The sequence below is a fragment of the Hypanus sabinus genome, chromosome 21 (assembly GCF_030144855.1).
Source record: "Hypanus sabinus isolate sHypSab1 chromosome 21, sHypSab1.hap1, whole genome shotgun sequence".
NCBI lineage: Eukaryota > Metazoa > Chordata > Chondrichthyes > Myliobatiformes > Dasyatidae > Hypanus > Hypanus sabinus.
In genome coordinates, this window is record NC_082726.1 from 26,489,541 (window position 1) to 26,506,449 (window position 16,909).

Sequence of the window (16,909 nt, forward strand, 5' to 3'; positions counted from 1 at the left end):
CAACAATGAACAAGGGCCTTGGGCAATGAATGGTGCAAAAGCTGGTTGGCAACTTAAGTGGTTTTGCATTGATGAATTTGAAAGAAACAGTATTCCATTCCACATTGATTTAACTTCCTCATTCTTCCGCCTATCCAGCAAAACTGGTTTTCTTGCTTTTATTGAAAAGAGTATGTTTTACTGCTGATAAACTGTGGAAAGCATTTCCTTTTCAGCTGACATCTATGGCTGCTCCAATGTTAGGCTCAGCTATGCACAACACTGCCGCCCAGTGCCTAATTCCAAGATTTTCATCATTAACAATTTGAAAAGCATATCGTCTTTTGTTAGTGCCCATTTAATTATTTTTGCTCACTTTCTTCTTAGAGCTACAATATATACTCAGGAGCATAAAGAAATTGCAGAGTATTAGACTCAACCTAATACATCATTGTCACATTCCTCTTCACCATGAGTCACTTCCTCAAAAGGACAACATCTATCATGAAAGATCACCAAACAAGGACAAACGGGCCGAGTTGAGCACCACATCTTTGACTCCAACATCTTCCCACTAAGGCTGACTAACTGGACGGTTTACACCTGAACTGGAGCGGTACTAACATTCTTGCAAGAAAGTTTGCTAGTGCTGCTCGGGGGGGGGGGGGGGGGGGGGTTAAACTAAATTTGCAGGGGGCAGGGATCCAGAATGTGAGAGAGGATAGCGAGATGAAGAATAAAGGACAGGTGGGGACTACACGGTTCCGGAATATTAAGTGTGTAGTAGAGAAAGGTGAGGCGGACAAGTGATAAGGAGGACACGTACAGAGGGATGGTCTGACGGAACATGGAGTTAAATGTGCAGAAAGAATAAGTAAATTTAGGAAGGACAACAAAATTCAAGGGGCGTATAGCCCGATGGGAGTTTGGGGAGCTGGGTTAAGTACAATAGGCAGCGATTTAAACAGAGAGAGGACAAATGGGCTAAAAATTCTATATCTGAATGCACGAAGTGTCTGAAATAAGGCGGATGAGCTTGAAGCTCAGGTGCGAATGGGTAACTATGATGTTGGGATAACGGAGACATGGCTGCAGGGAGATCAAACCTGGGAAATGAATGTTATCGTAGGGACAGAAATGTGGGCAGAGGGGGTGGGGTGGCCCTGTTGGTGAGGAATGAGATTCTGTCCTTTGCAAGGGGGGACTTAGGATTAGGAGAAGTAGAGTCTGTGTGGATAGAACTGAGGAACAGTAAGGGCAAAAAGACCCTAATGGGTGTTGTCTACAAGCCCCCAAACAGTAGCATGGATATTGGGTGCAAGTTGAACAGGGAGTTAACATTGGCATGTGGCAAAGGTAATGTCGCAGTAGTTATAGGGGATTTCAACATTCAGGTGAACTGGGAGAATCAGGTTGGTGCTGGACCCCAAGATAGGGAGTTTGTAAAGTGCCTACGGGATGCATTCTTGGAACAGCTTGTACGAGAGCCAACCAGGGACAAGGCTAACATGAGGAAATCTGCAGATGCTGGAAATTCAAACAACAACACACACAAAATGCTGGTGGAACACAGCAGGCCAGGCTGCATCTATAGTGAGAAGCGCTGTTGACGTTTCGGGCCAAGACCCTTCGTCAGGACTAACCGAAAGGAAAGATAGTAAGAGATTTGAAAGTACTGGGGGGAGGGGGAAATGTGAAATGATAGGAGAAGACCGGAGGGGGTGGAATGAAGCTAAGAGCTGGAAAGGTGATTGGTGAAAGTGATACAGAGCTGGAGAAGGGAAAGGATCATGGGACGGGAGGCCTCAGGAGAAAGAAAGGGGTAAGGGGGGAAGCACCAGAGGGACATAGAGAACAGGCAAACAACTAAATATGTCAGGGATGGGGTAAGAAGGGGAGGAGGGGCACTAACAGAAGTTAGAGAAGTCAATGTTCATGCCACCAGGTTGGAGGCTACCCAGCTGGTATATAAGATGTTGTTCCTCCAACCTGAGTTTGGATTCATTTTGACAGTACAGGAGGCCATGGATAGACATATCAGAATGGGAATGGAACGTGGAATTAAAATGTGTGGCCACTGAGAGATCCTGCTTTTTCTGGCGGACCGAGCGTAGGTGCTCAGCAAAACGGTCTCCCAGTCTGCATCGGGTCTCACTAATATATAAAAGGCCACTCCGAGAGCACCGGACTCAGTATACCACACCAGCCAACTCACAGATGAAGTGTCGCCTCACCTGGAAGGACTGTCTGGGCCCTGAATGGTGGTGAGGGAGGAAGTGTAAGGGCAGGTGTAGCACTTGTTCCATTTACAAGGATAAGTGCCAGGAGGGAGGGCGGTGGGAAGGGATGGGGGGGGACAAGTGGACAAGGGAGTCGCGTAGGGAGTGATCCCTGCGAAAAGCAGAAAGAGGGGGGGAGGGAAAAATATGTTTGGTAGTGGGATCCCGTTGGAGGTGGCGGACGTTACAGAGAATTATACATTGGACCTGGAGGCTGGTGAGGTGGTAGGTAAGGACAAGGGGAACCCTATCCTGAGTGGGATGGCGGGTGGATGGGGTGAGGGCAGATGTGCAGGAAATGGGAGAGATGCATTTGAGAGCAGAGTTGATGGTGGACGAAGGGAAGCCCCTTTGTTTAAAAAACGAAGACATATCCTTCGTCCTGGAATGAAAAGCCTCATCTTGAGAGCAGATGAGGTGGAGACGGAGGAATTGTGAGAAGGGGATAGCCTTTTTGCAAGAGACAGGGTGGGAAGAGGAATAGTCCAGGTAGCTGTGAGAGTCAAGGGACAAGGCTATTCTGGATTTAGTGTTGTGTGATGAACAGGATTTCATAAGCAATCTTGAAGTAAAGGAGCCATTAGGAGGTAGTAACCATAATATGATAAGTTTTTAACTGCAATTTGAGGATAAGGGCAGATCGGAGGTGTCAGTGTTGCAGTTGAACAAAGAAGACTATGGAGCCATGAGGGAGGAGCTGGCCAAAGTTAAATGGATGGATATCCTTGCAGAAAATACAGTGGAACAGCAATGGCAGGTATTCTTGGGAATAATACACAAGGTGCAAAATAAGTTCTCCCCCGGAGAAGGAAGGATTCAAAGGGGAAAGGGACCACAGTGGTTGACAAAGGAAGTCAGATTGCATAGCATTTAAAAAAAAGTATGACAAAGCTAAGGTGAGTGGGAAGACAGATGATTGGGAAATTTTTAAGGAACAACAGAACTTAACTAAAAAGGCAATACGGGGAGAAGAAATGTGGTACGAACGCAAGCTAGCCAGTAATATAAAGGAGGATAGCAAAAGCTTTTTTAGGGATGTGAAGAGAAAGAAGATAGTTAAGAACAATGTTGGGCCCTTGAATAATGAATTGGGTGAAATTGTTATGGGAAACAGAGAAATGGCAGAAGAATTTAATGAGTACTTTAGTTCTGTCTTCACTAGGGAAGACACAGACAATCTCCCAGATGTATGGATGGGCCAAGGACATAGGGTAATAGAGGAAATGAAACAGATTGACATTAGGAAGGAAACGGTGATGAGTAGACTGATGGGACTGAAGGCCAACAAATCCCCAGGTCCAGATGGTCTGCATCCTAGGGTACTAAAGGAGGTGGCTCTGGAAATTGCAGATGCATTGGTAATCATTTTCCAATGTTCCTTAGATTCAGGATCAGTTCCTGAGGATTGGAGAATGGCTAATGTTATCCCACTTTTTAAGAAAGGAGGGAGGGAGAAAACAGAGAACTATCGTCCTGTCAGCCTAACATCAGTAGTGGGGAAGATGTTAGAGTTCATTATTAAAGATGAAATAGTGGCATATCTAGATAGCAGTGATAGGATTGGGCTGAGCCAGCATGGATTTACCAAGGGCAAACCATGCTTGACTAATCTATTGGAGTTTTTCGAGGATGTAACCAGGAAGTTAGACAAGGGAGATCCAGCGGACGTAGTGTACCTTGATTTTCATAAGGCATTTGATAAGGTCCCAAATAGGAGATTGGTGGGTAAAATCAGAGCTCATGGTATTGGGGGGAAGATATTGACATGGATAGAAAACTTGTTGGCAGATAGAAAGCAAAGGGTAGCGGTGAATGGGTGTTTCTCGGAATGGCAAGTGGTGACTAGTGGGGTGCCACAGGGCTCAGTATTGGGACCACAGCTGTTTACGATTTACATCAACGATTTAGATGAAGGTATTGAGAATAACATCAGCAAGTTTGCTGATGATACTAAGCTGGGTGGCAGTGTAATGTGATGAGGATGTTAGAGAATTCAGGGTGACTTGGATAGGCTGGGTGAGTGGGCAGATATTTGGCAGATGACGTTTAATGTGAATATGTGTGAGGTTATCCACTTTGGGACTTAGAACAGGAAGGCAGATTATTATCTGAACGGTGTAGAGTTAGGTAAGGGAGAAATACAAAGAGATCTAGGAGTCCTTGTTCATCAGTCACTGAAGGTGAATGAGCAAGTGCAGCAGGCAGTGAAGAAGGCTAATGGAATATTGGCCTTTATTACAAAGGGGATTGAGTACAAGAGCAAGGAAATCCTTTTGCATTTGTACAGGGCCCTGGTGAGACCACACCTGGAGTATTGTGTACTGTTTTGGTCTCCAGGGTTAAGGAAGGACATCCTGACTGTAGAGGAAGTGCAGCGTAGATTCACGAGGTTAATTCCTGGGATATCCGGACTGTCTCACTCAGAGAGGTTAGAGAGACTGGGCTTGTACACACTGGAATTAAGGAGATTGAGAGGGGATCTGATTGCAACATATAAGATTATTAAGGGATTGGACAAGATAGAGGCAGGAAATATGTTCCAGATGCTGGGAGAGTCCAGTACCAGAGGGCATGGCTTAAGAATAAAAGGTAGGTCATTTAGGACAGAGTCGAGGAAAAATTTATTCTCCAAGAGAGTTGCGAGGGTGTGGAATGCACTGCCTCGGAAGGCAGTGGAGGCCAATTCTCTGGATGCTTTCAAGAAGGAGCTAGATAGGTATCTTATGGATAGGGGAATCAAGGGATATGGGGACAAGGCAGGAACCGGGTATTGATAGTAGATGATTAGCCATGATCTCAGAATGGTGGTGCAGGCTCGAAGGGCCAAATGGTCTACTTCTGCACCTATTGTCTATTGACTATATTTCACTTTCTTCTTTCTCTCTCCTTTCTTGAAGAGTGGAGTGACATCTGCAATTTTCCAGTCCTCCCAAACTATGCCAGAATCTGTTGATTCTTGAAGATCATTAATAATGCCTCCACAATCTCTTCAGCCACCTCTTTCAGAACTCTGGGGCATAGAGCATCTGGTCCAGGTAATTTACCCTCAGACCTTTCATCTTCAGATCAGAGAGCTAAATCATTGGCATTTCAGTCTGGAAATCAAGAATGCTACAAGAGGTGCAGGTAGATCTCCAGAAAGCCATCGTTCGGGCTAAGTGGAGATTCCAGATTAGACTGAAATCAATGAGGGATGCTCAACAGGTGTGGCAAGGTTTGAATGTCCTAACATCCAACAAAGTTAAATCTTGCAACATCGGGGACAGCAGAGCTTGGCTTCCAGATGACCTCAATGTTACCTATGCTTGCCTTGACCTCTAGAACAGGGAAGAACCATTGCACACCTTGATGTCTCCCAATGATCCAAGAAAACTGTGATAAGCTATCTGACTGACTATCACCCAGTGGGACTTACATCTACAATGAAGTGTTTTGAAAGGCTGATGTTGAAGCATATCAGCTCCTTTCTGAATGGTGGCTTGGATCTGCTCCAATTTGCCTACCAAAGAAACAGGTTTACAGCAGGTACTATCTTGTTGGCTCGTTGCACAATACTGGAACATCTGGACAGGAAAGATGCATATATCAGAGCACTCGTTATCTATTACAGATCAGCATTTAACACCATCATATCCTCAAAACTAATCAGTAAACTCCAAGACTTTGGCCTCAATACAACTTTGTGTAGATGGATCCAATCAGTTCAGATTGGCAAAAACATCCCCTCTGCAATCTCCATCAGCACACGAGCACCACAGGAATCTGTACTTAGTCTCCTGCTCTACTCACTTTACACCTATGACTGTGTGGCTAAGTTCAGCTCTAACACCATAAACAGGTCTGCAGATGACACCACTGTTGTGGGCTGTATCAAAGGGGATGATGAATCAGCATACAGGAGGGAGACTGAAAATGTGGCTGAATGGTGTATTATCAACAACGTCTCGTTCAGTGTCAGTAAACCAAGGAACCAATTGTAACTTCAGGGACGGAAACCAGAGGTCCACGAGCCAGTAATCATCAGAAGATCAGAGGTGGAGAGGGTCAGTAACTTTAAATTCCTGGGTGTCACCATCTTAGATGATCTACATTGCACCCATCATGTAAATATTATTGTGAAGAAAGCACTACAGTGCTTTTACTTCATCAGGAGCCTGTGGAGGTTTGGCATGTCATCGAAATCCTTGGTAAACATCTATAGATGTGTGGTGGAAAGTGTGCTGACTGGCTGCATTACAGTCTGATATGGGAACACCAATACCTTTGAGCAAAAAATCCTACAAAAGGTCGTGGATTTGGCTCAGTACTTCACTTGTAAAATCCTCCCAACCATTGAGCACATCTACATGAAATGTTGTTGTAGAAAAGCAGCATCCATCATCAAAGATCCTCACTGCCCAGACAATGGTCTTTTCGGCCATCAGGTAGAAGGTACAGGTGTCTCAGGACTCGCACGACCAGGTTCAAGAACAGTTACTAACACTCAGCCATCAGGCTCATTATTTCCTCACTTGCAGTAGCTTTGGCAACATCTCCTCCACAACTTCCATCAGCGCAGGTGCACTACAAGGTTGTGTGCTTAGCCCCCTGTTCTACTTGCTTTACACCCATGTCTTCATGACACAGCTCCCGTACCATATTCAAGCTTGCTGATGACACTGCTGTTGTGGGCCAAATCAAGAGTCCCATCATTGAGATATTCCCTCAACCAATGAACTCACTTTAAGGCTTCTTTATCTCATTATTACATGTTATCATTATTTATGGCTATTTATTTATATTTGCATTTGCAGAGCTTGTTGACTTCTGTCCTCTGGCTCATCCTTCTGCCTCTGTTAGTTACTATTCTATAGATTTGTCATGTATACCTACAGCAAAATAAATCTCATATATGTACCTTGATAATAAAATCTACTTTATTTTTGTTTGCTTACATTGCAACTCATCCCGTTGACTGCATTTTTGTCCTATAATCAGCCTGCCCTTGCTGGAGAATACCTGTTTGTAAACCAACTACCTTATCCTCAGTCCTAACTCTCCAGTTCCCACCACCACCCCCCGCCAAGTTAGATTAAACCCTCTCAAACAGCTCTAGCAAACTTGCCCGCAAGGATGTTGGTCCCCCTCAGGTTCAGGCGTAACCTGTTCCTTTTGTACAGGTTGCACCTTCCCTGGAAGAGATCCCAATGATGCAAAAACCAAATCCCCTGCCCCTACACCAGTTCCTTAGCCACACATTTATCTGTCAAATGCTTCTATTTTTACCCTCGCTGGTGCACAGCACAGAGAGCAATCCAGAGATTACTACCCTGGAGTCCTGATTTTCAGCTTTCTACCTAGCCCCCTGAAATCTCTCTTCAGGACCTCCTCTCCTTTCCTACTCATGTCATTGGTACCAATATGTACCAAGATTCTGACTTCTCACCATCTTCCTTTAGAATGTCATGGCCCTGATCCGAGATGACTCTGACCCTGGCCCCATCTGGGTGTCTCTATCAGCTTGACAGAATCTCATCTCTATTCCTCTATGGAATCTCCCATCACTGCTGCAGACCTCTTCACCTATCTTCTATTCTGAGCCTCAGCACCCAGACTCAGTGCCAGAGCTCCCCCCAGTAGGTGGTACCCTTTAACAGTATCCACAAAGGTATACTTATTATTGAAGGGAATGGCCACAGGGCTATTCTGCACTTGCTGTCCATTTTCCCTCCTTCTCCTGACAGTCACCCAGTTACCTGTATCCTGCAACCTAGGGATGATTACCTCCTTGTAGCTCCTATCACACCCTCAATCTCCTGTTTGAGCGGAAGGTCATCAAGCTGCAGCTTTGTGCATCTGGTGCAGATTTGGTTATCTGGGAAGCTGGAGGTCTCTCAGAATTCCTACATCTCACAAAAACAACACAGCACACACAGACATTCTTACTGCACTAGCTATGTTCTAACAGATGAGCAATGAAAGATAAAGGAAATTACCAGATGCTTACCTTGCCGTAGCCTGATGAACCAAAGCCAAAGACTCCCCACTCTAACACTATCCCACTCCAACAATAGCCATTCTGCTTGCCTGTCTTGATTTTATTGACCTTACTAATGAATCCTCTTCACTGATTGGCTGCAGTTCAAACTCCAAAAATTGCCAAGAAGTGCTGCTTTTCAAATTTTCAATCGTATCCTCATGTGAAGACGCCTCTTCTACTTGCACTCCTGTTCATTGATTTCCTGTGGTTCAAACTCCCAAATGACTCCAAGACACTGAGAACACAAGAGATTCTGCAGAAGGTGGAAATCTTGACCATCACTTACAAAATGCTGGAGAAAATCAGTGTGTCAGAGAGCATCTGTGGAAAGAAATCAACATTCAACATTTTGGGCTAAGACTCATTTTCAATTCCTGGTGAATGAATACTAATTAGGTCTCAGCTCAGAAGATTGTTTGTATATTTTTTTCCAAAGTCATTGTGTGATATGGTGAACTCCTCCAGCATTTTTTGGAAACAAATGCATTTATTGTGACAGAAAACTCTCAACTTCATGGTACACACAATGTGAATGAGATAAGTTTCCTTAATAGTAGTGACTCACCAACAAAGTAACAATTAATATTCATGAACCACACAATACACAGACACCAAATGTTGTATTGACCCTCTAGAACATCATATCTCTGATAACCCTTTTCAATTACCCCATATCCCTGCCAATATAACTCATATCTGAAGGTCAGTATTATACCAACTACCCAAATTGTTAAATTCACATTTCTAGCACATTGTTCTAAAGTTTTTCCTACATAAACTTATCTTTTTTTAAATTTACCTAAAATATGTGCCTGGTTCAGATCGTAAAATTATAGGAGCAGAATTAGGCCATTTGGCCCATTGAGTTTGATCTGTCATTTCATCATGGCTGATCAATTTTTCCTCTCAGTCCCAATTTCCTACCTTCTCCCGTATCCCTTCATGCCCTGACCAGTCAAGAATCTATCAACCTCTGCCTTAAATGTATGTGAAGACTTGGGCTCCACAGTTGCCTGTGGCAACAAATTCCAGATTCTCACCTACTTTCTGGCTAAAGAAGTTCCTTACTTCTGTTCTAAAAGGATACCCCTCTTTTCTGAGGCTGTTGTCTGGTCTTAGACACTTCCACCATAGGAAACATCCTCTCCACATCCACTCGTCGAATTTCATCCACTGGAAGCATTTTTATCTACCACCAAGAAGGGTAAAGCCAGCAGGTGCTTGAAACACCAGAATCTTCATCAGAAACCAGTACATTGCAGACAGAAGGCTCTTCACCTCAAGAAGACAACATCTATCATCAAAGATCCACAGCCATACCATCTTCTTGTAGCTACCTTCAAGCAGGAGGTCCAGAAGCTCAAAGTCCCACAAAGTTCATCAACAATTACTTTCCCTCAACCATTTGGTTCACGAAATAACTTACACAACCCTAATCACTACTTAAATTACAGCAAAACTTCACACCACAATGGACTTCGGAATTTTAAAATTTTAGTTGTGTTACTCCTTGCATAATTCAGATTGTTAAGTATTCCTTGTGAATGTAGTGCATCTGAAGCTACTTGTCAGTGATGCTGCTGGAAGTATGCTTTTCATTGCACTTATGCATTCATATACTTGTGCATATGACATTAAACTCAACTTTGACAGATCAGTGAGTATACATGGATAGAGAAAGAGTTAACATTTCAATCTGATGAATTTCCATCAGCCTTCTGACTCTCAACAGCACGGATTTACTATCTTAATTGTCCTGGTCTGCAGTTCCACTTCATCCTACACAGCATTCATTGTGTTCCTAGCACTCAGAAAACAGCATTCCGTTAGTAAAGACGACTTCAATATTTTTATTAGCACATGGGAGGAGGCAGGGTGGGCATGAGTATTCAACTGCAACATCTGCTGGGAGCTATTTGCTGCATTCCTGTTTTTTCCCCAATCTCTCGTACACAGAGAATATATTTCCAGCAGTCATTGTTCAGTAATCTATCCAGGTTCTTCTGACACTTTCCCACCCCCGTCATTGTTTTCAGATATTAATCAGCTATAAATTGGGCAGAGCATTGACAGTTGGAATTTAATCTTGTTGAATGTGAAATGATATACTTTGGGAGGTTAAATAAGGGAGTACATACATAATGAATGGGCCATAAGGAGTATTGAGGAACCCAGTACCGGAGAACAAGTTCAAAGATCTCTGAAGGTGACAGTGCAGTCACATAGGGTGCTGAAGGCACTATACAGGATTCTAGACTTCAATATTTGGGCACAGAGTATAAGAGCAGAGAATTCATAGTACAGTTATAAAACAGTTGCAGGGTCACTAATGGAATTTTGGATCAAGTTTAAGTCCCTATTATAGAAAGGATGCAGTTGTTCTCGGTAGCGTGAAGAGGAGATTCACTGGGATGTAGCCTGACATGGAGCATTTCAGTTGTGAGCAGAGACCTTATTTGATGGGTTTTATTGCATGGGAGCAGAGAGACTGAGGCGGAAAATGATGAGATGCACAGAATTTTAAAAACCATAGCGTGAACAGTAGTAAAATTGTTGTAGTAGAGATATCTATAACTAGAGGGCATAGGTTTAAGGTAAGGAGTAAGAGGTTTAGAAGAGATAAAAGGAAGAATCCTTTTGACTCACAAGCCATTTGGAGATGGAATGCAAGGCCTGAGAGGGTACTGGGGACAGATTCACTCAACGAGTATCTAGGTAAGCACTTGAATTGACAAAACATATTAAGTCATGGATCAAATGATGGTGATAAGCATAGACAAATTTCTTGAATGTCAGCATGGGGGTGGGGATGTGCCTAAGTGCCGATTTCTGTCCTGTATGATTATACTATTGCCTATATTCATCCAGTAGCAATACTTTCACAATGGGTGGAAGAAAGCTACTTAAATTTGTGTTGATGTTACAGCACATTCATTGGACTAAGTGTGGATATGCAAGAATTGGTAACAGAACAGTACAGTATCACAGAAGGAAAGCAAATGCTGTTCTGCAAACCTCACAACTGAAGATCTCATTCTTTTTGCTACTCTCACAAACCGATGCAAGGTGACTTACAAAGCAGCTTCAACCTATTAGAAGATGGCACTTCTATTTCTAGCTCTCATCTTTTATCCATTCAGATACAATTCCAGGGTTGGGAAAGGCAACTAACTTTTTTCAGTTTGCTTACGATAACTTTGAATCAACAAGAAGAACTAGATCAATTTCAATAGCAATGTTCCTGAGAAAACTTTAAATATCAATTTACATGTGAGTGACATGGTACTGTAGCAGTTAGTGTAAATCTTTACAGCATTAGCAATCAAAAGATCAGGTTTAATTTCCTGCTGCTGTCTATAAGGAGTTTGTACTTTCTCCCTATGATTGCATGAGTTTCCTCCCACATTCCAAAAAGGCATACTCGTTATGGTTAACAAGTTGTGGACACGCTGTGTAGACACTGAATCCTGATGCCACTTGCATGCTGCCCTCAGCACATTGCGAACACTGACACATTTCATTGTACGTTTTGATGTCTATGTGACAAATAAAGCTAACATTACAAATATTTCACTACTCATTATTTCTTTCAGTAAAAATTACCCTCTTTTTACTATGAGAGTTGCAGTAGTCTCCCTCTTCTACTTTTTAAATAGATTGGTCCAAATCTGTTACAATAAATTTTTCCAGAGGTGCAAATGCTTCTAATTCTAGTACAGGAAGTAGATAGGGTAGTAGACAAGATGTATGGTATATCTGCTTTCATTAGACAGGGTGTAAAGCAAGGGTTCTTAACCTGGGGGGTTCATGAAGTTAGTAAAAATCTACATCTTTATTTTCACTATTCTCTTACTGAAGTGTCGCTTTTTCTTCAATTATGAATGTTGGCACCAATCCACACTAGTATTTTTGCAGTACTTGTGACTTTGTCACCAATAGAAATCACAGATATTTTCATATCACATTACATTTGTTACAAGTATCTCAAAATATCATTTACAGCACTTATCACTACTTGTTATTTAATGTATTAATAAAGCACATAATTACTATATCACAAATTTGCTTTTTTAAATATTTTGATAACTGTATTTCAATATAATTGGGTTATTTTACTTTATATTTAAATACATTACTCTGAGAAGGAGTCTATCGACACTTGGTAAGGCCACATTTGGATGCCGGCTGGAGTACAGTGCCATCTGCACTAGACTTCGAGGCGAGTGGTCCTGGATTCCAATCCAGCCAGCTGCTTGCATGCCTCCCATCTGTGCTGGGTTGAGCACTGAGCTATGAACTCTGCCTCATAAGACAGACAAAAATGATAAAGAAATGGGAAGGTTGCTGCCTGATACACCACAGGGCACAGAAAGGAACAATGAACCACATTAGAGAATTACAGAAAGGATGCAGATGGTTTTGAGAGTGTGCAGGAGTGGTTTACCAGGTTTTTGCCCACATTAGAATTAGCAATAAGGTTGGACAAACCTGGGATTGTTTTCTCTAGAAGAACTGAGGGGTATCCTGATAGAAGTTTGTAAAATTGTGAGGGGCTCAGATAGGGCAGTCAAAGTCAAATGTCAAAAACTAGAAGGCACAAGCTTAAAGCAAAAGTGGGAAAGTTTAAAGGTGATCTGTGTGGCAAGTGTGTTTCCCACCCCCCCCCCCCCCATAAAATGGTAGCTGTCTAAAATGAGTTGCCTGGGGAGGTGGCAGAAGCAGATAGCAACTGTTGGAGGGATTTAGACTGCACAAGGACAGGCAGGGGATGGAGGGATATAGATTATGTATGAGGAGATGGGACTTCATTTTGATGTATCGTCTTGGCCAGCAGGGTCATCTTGGCCTAAAGGGTGTGTTCATATGCAGTGCTGTTTTTAAGTGCTGCTAGATTTTTTTCTCCAGTTGTGTGCCCCTCTCCACTTCTGACATAATGCTTCTGACACTTCTGACAATATTTTTGACAGAATCAAAAATACATTTTAAAGAAAATCTCAGCTTAGATTCAGGTGTTCTCAACCTGGAGACCATGCACCCTTTGATTAATGGTAGGGGTCCATGGCATTAAAAATTTGGGAAATCCTGGCCTAGTATATCAATACCCAAGCAATGATCTAATGTATTGCAATATGCAACTGACAAGAACCCATGACCTTCTGGTCCCTATAGCTTCAAGCTGCACCAGTTTAGATATTTATCTCTCAGCTTAGGCCAATTCTCAACAGAACATTTCATATAATCCATTAATTAACATAAGACACACGCTCCTTAAGAAATTTTTCACAGTTTTAATTCCAACAAAGTCATTAGATATGAACTAATAATTATTCAAATCTCATTTACTAATGAAAACACAATTAAGTTAATAATCTAGAATGGAAAGGCCAAAATAGAGAGATTCATTAATATAACTTGAAGAACTCCAACAGGAAAAGTTAATGCAACTTCTAACAATTCTCTTCTGCAGAACCAAGAGAAGTCAAGCCATAGTCATTCTTCTATGAGCTTTTTAAGTTCCTGCTCCACTTGTTCCACAAATGCTGGAAAGCTCTGATCCATAAGACAGAGTTTTAAGAAAGGACCCAACTCTTCAGTGTTCAATGCTGAATGCTGATAGGCCAATGGCAGATTAAAAGATTTATCTCCCAGCATAGACTGTGGGGAAACAAAGATCCAGGTTACAAATCTAATCCTAATTTAACATAAATACCTGAACATGAGTTGTTTTCTAGAGCTTTAATGTAGAGTTTTTTTTGATATAGAACATACAGAGCAACATGGAAACAGGCCCTTTGACCCACAGTTTGTGCCAGACACATTGCAGATGCTAGACAGTGCCTGTTCTGAACAAAGTACCAAATTTAATAATTTCTTATGCCAGCCTGCCAGAATACTATATTGATTAAAATGTAAAGATAACTTAAGGATACCTGTTTAAATATGTATTGACAATGTGGCCAAAAATAATAATCTCATTATTTTTACTCCAGAAATGTACAATAATAAAAGTTCAATATATTCAATAAAAACATTAAACCTGGGTAGATTTCCTCCAGTGCTGAACTACCGTATGTTAAGTTGGTAAATTTTCTCTGCTGTTGCATCAGTTATGATTTATCATTACTAGCAAAAAAAATGTTCTGGCTGAATTTGCATCTCAAAAGGACTGATTTACAAATCCAGCAGTGCAAAGCTGAAGACCAACACCACCTACTGTGCACACTGGTAAAAAAAAATCATTCGATCATCAATATACAAATGTCCTTTGAGGCTGTTTTGACCAAGGTGGTTTACAGCAAAAGTTAACAAATTTAATCATTGTTAACTTGACCGCATTTTTGCCTTTGAATATTCCATTTTCATCAGCACTACAGTCAGAAGCAAGTTCTCTCATTTTTGATTGTGGATTTATTTATTTCATAAATATAGCTGTGACATTATGCCGAAGTTATTAATATTGAATAGCATTATTCAACATTAATGCAGTTGTGATGTCAGTTATTAAAATGTCAATTTAAACAGATTTCAAAAACATGAATTCTGGAAGCACTTAGTCAAGCAACATCTATAGAGGAGAAAAGAGTTAACACTTCAGGTTGCAGATCCTTCAGACTCATAACTTGGTGTTAGAACAAATACGGTATATTGTTGGAATATTAGTTCGAAAGTTTGCTGGTGCCATGTACAATGGTTAACAGAATCTAATGTCATATAGAATGCCCAAGAGGGCATTCTCCACACTTGGACACTGGACTGGAAAATTTAAGACACAGCACAATGTTTATTTCCACTACAAGCCTGAATTCTTATGGTCTGTTTAAAAACTGACCATGTATTAGTTCCACTAATGCCTCATCACATATGAAGCACCAGCAGCATTATACTGCTTACTTTTTAACTTGTCATAAATTAACAAATAAGGTGCTATTTGTGCTAATATTATTTTGTGTGTTGTGAATGAGTTACAGTGCATATAAAAAGTATTCAGCAACCACCCACCTCCCACCGGAAATGTTCATCTTTTATTGTTTTACAACATTGAATCACTGTGGATTTAACTTGGCTTTTTCTGACACTGATCAACAGGAAAAGACTTTTCTGCCAAAGTGAAAACAGATGCCTACAAAGTGATCTAATCAATTACAAGTATAAAACACAAAATAATTGATTGCACAAGTATTCATCCCCTTCAAGGCAGTATTTAGTACAATTACAGCCTGTGTAGCTAGGTCTCTATTAAACTGCTCAAGCTCTGTCAGATTGCATGGGGATTGTGAGTAAATAGCCCTTTTCAAGTCCAGTCACAAATTCTCAATTAGAGGTCTGGACCCTGACTTGGTCACCCCAGGACATTAGTATGTGGATCAATACATGGAACTATGACGTTGTGGCTATTATAGAGACTTGGATGTCTCAGGAACAGGAATGGCTGCTGAGTGTGCCAGGCTTTAGATGTTTCAAAAAGATCGGGGGGGGGGGGGGCAAAAGAGCTGGGTGTGTGGCATTGCTAATTAAGGATGATGTCACAGCTACAGAAAAAGAGGAAGTCATGGAGGGATGGTCTACTGAGTCAGGGTGGGTGGAAGTCAGAAACAGGAAATGGGCAATAACTACTGGGTGTTTTTTTAATATGGAACCCACCCCCCGCCCCCAATAGTAACAGGGATATCAAGGAGCAGATAGGGAGGCAGATTGTGGAACAGTGCAATAATAATAGAATTGTTGTGATAGGAGATTTTAAACTTTACTATTGATTGGCATCTCTTTAGCGCATGGGGTACAGGAAGGTTTCCTGATGCAATATGTAGATAAGCCAACTAGAGGAGAGGCTGCACTTAATCTAGCATTGGGAAATGAAACTGGTCAGGTATCAGATTTCTCAGTGAGAGAGCATTTTGGAGGTGGTGATCACAACTCTATCTCCTTCACCACAGCGTTGGACAGGAATAGGAGTAGACTATTTGCAAAAACAGTTAATTGGGCTAGGGGGAAATATGATGCTATTAGGCAGGAAATTTGAGCATAAATTGGGCACAGATATTCTCAGGGAAATGCACAGCAGAAATGTGGCAAATATTCAGGGAACTTTTGCATAGAGTTCTGCATTAGCAAGTTCTGCTGAGGCAGGGAAAGGATGGTAGGGTGAAGGAACCATGGTGTACAAAGGATGTAGAAAATCTAGTTAAGAATAAAAGCTTAGTTCAAGAAACTAAGTTCCATTAGAGCTCCAGAAAATGACAAGGTTGCTAGGAAGGAGCTTAAGAATGGAATTAGGAGAGACAGAGGGGGCCATGAGAAGACCTTGGTGAGCAGGATTAAGAAAAACTCTTAAGGCATTCTACAAGTACATGAAAAGCAAGAGGATGAGCCATGTGAGAATAGGACCAATCAGGTGCAATAGTGGAAACATGTGCATAGAGTCGTAGTAGGTAGTGGAGGTATCCAATGAATACTTTGCTTCAGTATTCACCAGGGAAAAAGACCTTGGCAATTGTGGGGATGTCTTATAGTGGACTGAAATGCTTGAGCAAGTAGACATTCAGAGGATGTGCTGGAGCTTTCCAAAAGCATTAAGTTAGATAAGTCACCGGGACTGGATGAGATGTACCCCAGGCTACTGTGGGAAGCGAGG

The 16,909-nt window shown here is 41.8% G+C and overlaps 1 protein-coding gene across 3 annotated transcripts in view; it reads right to left on the reverse strand.

The window, feature by feature from the left end:
* Positions 1-7,997: 7,997 nt before the first annotated feature.
* Positions 7,998-16,909, reverse strand: part of rec114 (REC114 meiotic recombination protein) — a 39,305-nt gene continuing 30,393 nt past the window's right edge. For 2 of the 3 annotated variants that reach the window (XM_059946885.1, XM_059946883.1), the window contains one exon: positions 13,558-13,932. In XM_059946885.1, the coding sequence (XP_059802868.1) occupies positions 13,768-13,932 (165 nt within the window). In that variant the 3' untranslated portion in view covers positions 13,558-13,767. Of the gene's footprint in view, positions 8,599-13,557; positions 13,933-16,909 lie in introns of those variants that run through there. The other variant, XM_059946884.1, reaches the window with a different exon arrangement.